The sequence below is a fragment of the Chlorocebus sabaeus genome, chromosome 14 (assembly GCF_047675955.1).
Source record: "Chlorocebus sabaeus isolate Y175 chromosome 14, mChlSab1.0.hap1, whole genome shotgun sequence".
Classification (NCBI taxonomy): Eukaryota; Metazoa; Chordata; class Mammalia; order Primates; family Cercopithecidae; genus Chlorocebus; species Chlorocebus sabaeus.
The window spans coordinates 66420047-66423704 of NC_132917.1; the positions used below are offsets into that span (position 1 = coordinate 66420047).

A 3658-nucleotide genomic window follows, 5' to 3' on the forward strand; every position below is an offset into this window, starting at 1 on the left:
CCTGGAGACCTTATTCGAAGGTGTTCATCGTATTCACAGTGCACTATTACTTAGAACTAAAGCCAATTGAACCTACTTAGCAATAGCGTTATGCCTTTCACCCTTGATGATTATGGAGCTTATAGCTCTCAGAAACAATACACCTGTCAGTTTCCATCAACTATAGCAATCCATGCAGAAGACAAGAGGCCCCTCAAAGCAGGAGGGGTATTGTTTTAGGTCCAATTTTTCTTATTGTTCTCAAAATCATTGTAAGGTGGACAGGGTTTTGTGAAGGTTTTCTTTTCCCCAGCTCTAAGAAACCATGTGGAAAGAATTCATTGATAACTGTTTTGATTTTTTTTTTTTTTTTTTTTTTTTTAGTACAGGTTTTGCTAAGTAATCACCCTTAGTGAGCCTGTCTAGTTCAGCTTCCTGTGAGATGTTTGGTGACCAGCTCAGTGTATTCTTGTATTCTTGGTAGAGAATATTTCAGGAGACAAAAGTGCTTCTTCAGACCAGAACTCAAATAACAATTTTATTCTTTTTAATAAATAAGACCTCAGTAGGCGGACCTGATAACAGTGACAATGAAAGGAAAATAGTGGCAAAATGTGAGTTTCAAGCATGATGTTTCTCATTTTATTTTCTTCTGTATGAATCAAAAGAATGCTTTACAAAACCATGTTCCCTTAATCACAGTGTTCCCTGGCTTTTATAGGATTGTCATAGCCAGAACCACACTATTGCTTTTTCATAATATTTTCTTTTTGTTTCTTTCTTTTGAATTTCTTACAGGGCTGCAAAGTATGCCAGGGGAGTATGTAGCCCGGGGTGGTCCAATGGGTGTGAGTATGGGACAGCCAAGTTATACCCAACCCCAGATGCCCCCCCATCCTGCTCAGCTGCGTCATGGGCCCCCCATGCATACGTACATTCCTGGACACCCTCACCACCCAACAGTGATGATGCATGGAGGACCGCCCCACCCTGGAATGCCAATGTCAGCATCAAGCCCCACGGTTCTTAATACAGGAGACCCAACAATGAGTGGACAAGTCATGGACATTCATGCTCAGTAGCTTAAGGGAATATGCATTGTCTGCAATTGTGACTGATTTCAAATCATGTTTTTTCTGCAATGACTGTGGAGTTCCATTCTTGGCATCTACTCTGGACCAAGGAGCATCCCTAATTCTTCATAGGGACCTTAAAAAGCAGGAAATACCAACTGAAGTCAATTTGGGGGACATGCTAAATAACTATATAAGACATTAAGAGAACAAAGAGTGAAATATTGTAAATGCTATTATACTGTTATCCATATTACGTTGTTTCTTATAGATTTTTTAAAAAAAATGTGAAATTTTTCCACACTATGTGTGTTGTTTCCATAGCTCTTCACTTCCTCCAGAAGCCTCCTTACATTAAAAAGCCTTACAGTTATCCTGCAAGGGACAGGAAGGTCTGATTTGCAGGATTTTTAGAGCATTAAAATAACTATCAGGCAGAAGAATCTTTCTTCTCGCCTAGGATTTCAGCCATGCGCGCGCTCTCTCTCTTTCTCTCTCTTTTCCTCTCTCTCCCTCTCTCTAGCCTGGGGCTTGAATTTGCATGTCTAATTCATTTACTCACCATATTTGAATTGGCCTGAACAGATGTAAATCGGGAAGGATGGGAAAAACTGCAGTCATCAACAATGATTAATCAGCTGTTGCAGGCAGTGTCTTAAGGAGACTGGTAGGAGGAGGCATGGAAACCAAAAGGCCGTGTGTTTAGAAGCCTAATTGTCACATCAAGCATCATTGTCCCCATGCAACAACCACCACCTTATACATCACTTCCTGTTTTAAGCAGCTCTAAAACATAGACTGAAGATTTATTTTTAATATGTTGACTTTATTTCTGAGCAAAGCATCAGTCATGTGTGTATTTTTTCATAGTCCCACCTTGGAGCATTTATGTAGACATTGTAAATAAATTTTGTGCAAAAAGGACTGGAAAAATGAACTGTATTATTGCAATTTTTTTTGTAAAAGTAGCAGTTTGGTATGAGTTGGCATGCATACAAGATTTACTAAGTGGGATAAGCTAATTATACTTTTTGTTGTGGATAAACAAATGCTTGTTGATAGCCTTTTTCTATCAAGAAACCAAGGAGCTAATTATTAATAACAATCATTGCACACTGAGTCTTAGCGTTTCTGATGGAAACAGTTTGGATTGTATAATAACGCCAAGCCCAGTTGTAGTCGTTTGAGTGCAGTAATGAAATCTGAATCTAAAATAAAAACAAGATTATTTTTGTCATGCTGACTCCACTGCTTGAAACATTTGTTTACTGCCCCCCAGATTTTTAAAGATTAATGCAGTAAATATAAAAATTAATTTTGGCTCCCTAAGCCATATATGTATTTGACAATTTTAACCACAAAGTAAGTTATTTAATAATAACCACTGATTTCTTTAAGCTGACTTAATGAACTCCTAATATCAGCAAATTTGAGGCCTAAAGGCACTAAACTAACTCTAGACTCAGAATTACATCCAACAGAATTACTCATCTAATATCATTGAAATTATTCTTGCACATAAAGGCAACCTAAGTACAAAGTTAAGTCTTTTACTAAGGATGTTACCTAGGATGAGCAGTATATGTTTATTAGGAAATTAACTACACGAATTGAAGAGACCAGACTTCAAAATCTAATTTTTATAAATATGCTCTATGTTCTCATTGGATAAAACTGGTTATTAACCAATTTTCCAGAACAGCTGTACAAGACTTCTGCATGGCAGCCGGCTAAATGGTACAAAATAATATGTTTAAGCTGGAATAGCTTATAATTTTATTTAAATAAAATTGCTGCTATAAAAAGTGCTTCCCAAAGCTAAGGAAAATATACAAATATTTTAATTAAGGCAAATTCGTTTTAAAAAATAAACCTTTTAGCAGTGATTGCTTTGTAAACAAAGGATGGGTCGAGGAGAGAGAGCCTTAAACTCAAGTCTGACATTCAGGCCCAAGTCACCCTATAAACCGGTCCTTAGCAATTCTATTTTCTATTCGGAAAAGAGAAACCAGCTGTGGGTTGGCTTTACTAGGTGATGTGTGATTGACTGATTCACCTGCTGGAGCAGCAATGCATTCTCACCTTTTGCTGGTTTCTAAACACGTGGATGCACAGAGAGCAAGGCTCAGCCTACTGCAGCCATCTCTGGCAGCGCCTCTACCCCTCCCCAGCCCATAGATGGGATTGTTTAAATCTCCCTTGTTGACCCAGTGGTAATTCTTCCTCTACCTAAATAGTCGATATGAGTGAAATCATTCTCTTTTGATAGGTGGTTACTAGCAGTTAACAACCATTTATTTACTTTAAAAATTAATAATAAACTTTATAAACTAACCGTCTGTTTGCTTCTCCTCCCCAGTACATGCCTGGGTGAGTTGGTTATTTTCAGCCTTTATTCCTGAGGAGGCTCAGGATGGGTGGGGGAGGGAAAGAAAGGGGAGGAGATGTGGTGGGGAGAGAGAGAGACGCGACAGGGAGAGGGAGAGAGAGAGAGAGAGAGAGAGAGAGAGAGAGAGAGAGAGAGAGAGACAGAGAGAGAGGCCCTAGGGGAGGGAGGTTAACAAGTGAAGAGTAGTTAGGGAATATGGTGACTCTGAAGAATGGAG

At 38.7% G+C, this 3658-nt stretch overlaps 1 protein-coding gene across 2 annotated transcripts in view; it reads left to right on the forward strand.

Annotated features, from left to right (window-relative positions):
• Window positions 1-2289, forward strand: part of MEIS1 (Meis homeobox 1) — a 138258-nt gene extending 135969 nt beyond the window's left edge. For both annotated transcript variants that reach the window (XM_007970426.3, XM_007970422.3), the window contains one exon: window positions 778-2289. Coding sequence is in view for 1 of the 2 variants with exons in the window: in XM_007970422.3 (XP_007968613.1) it covers window positions 778-1061 (284 nt within the window). In the remaining variant the exon portion in view is untranslated. The remainder of the gene's footprint in view (window positions 1-777) is intronic.
• The last annotated feature ends 1369 nt before the right edge of the window (window positions 2290-3658 follow it).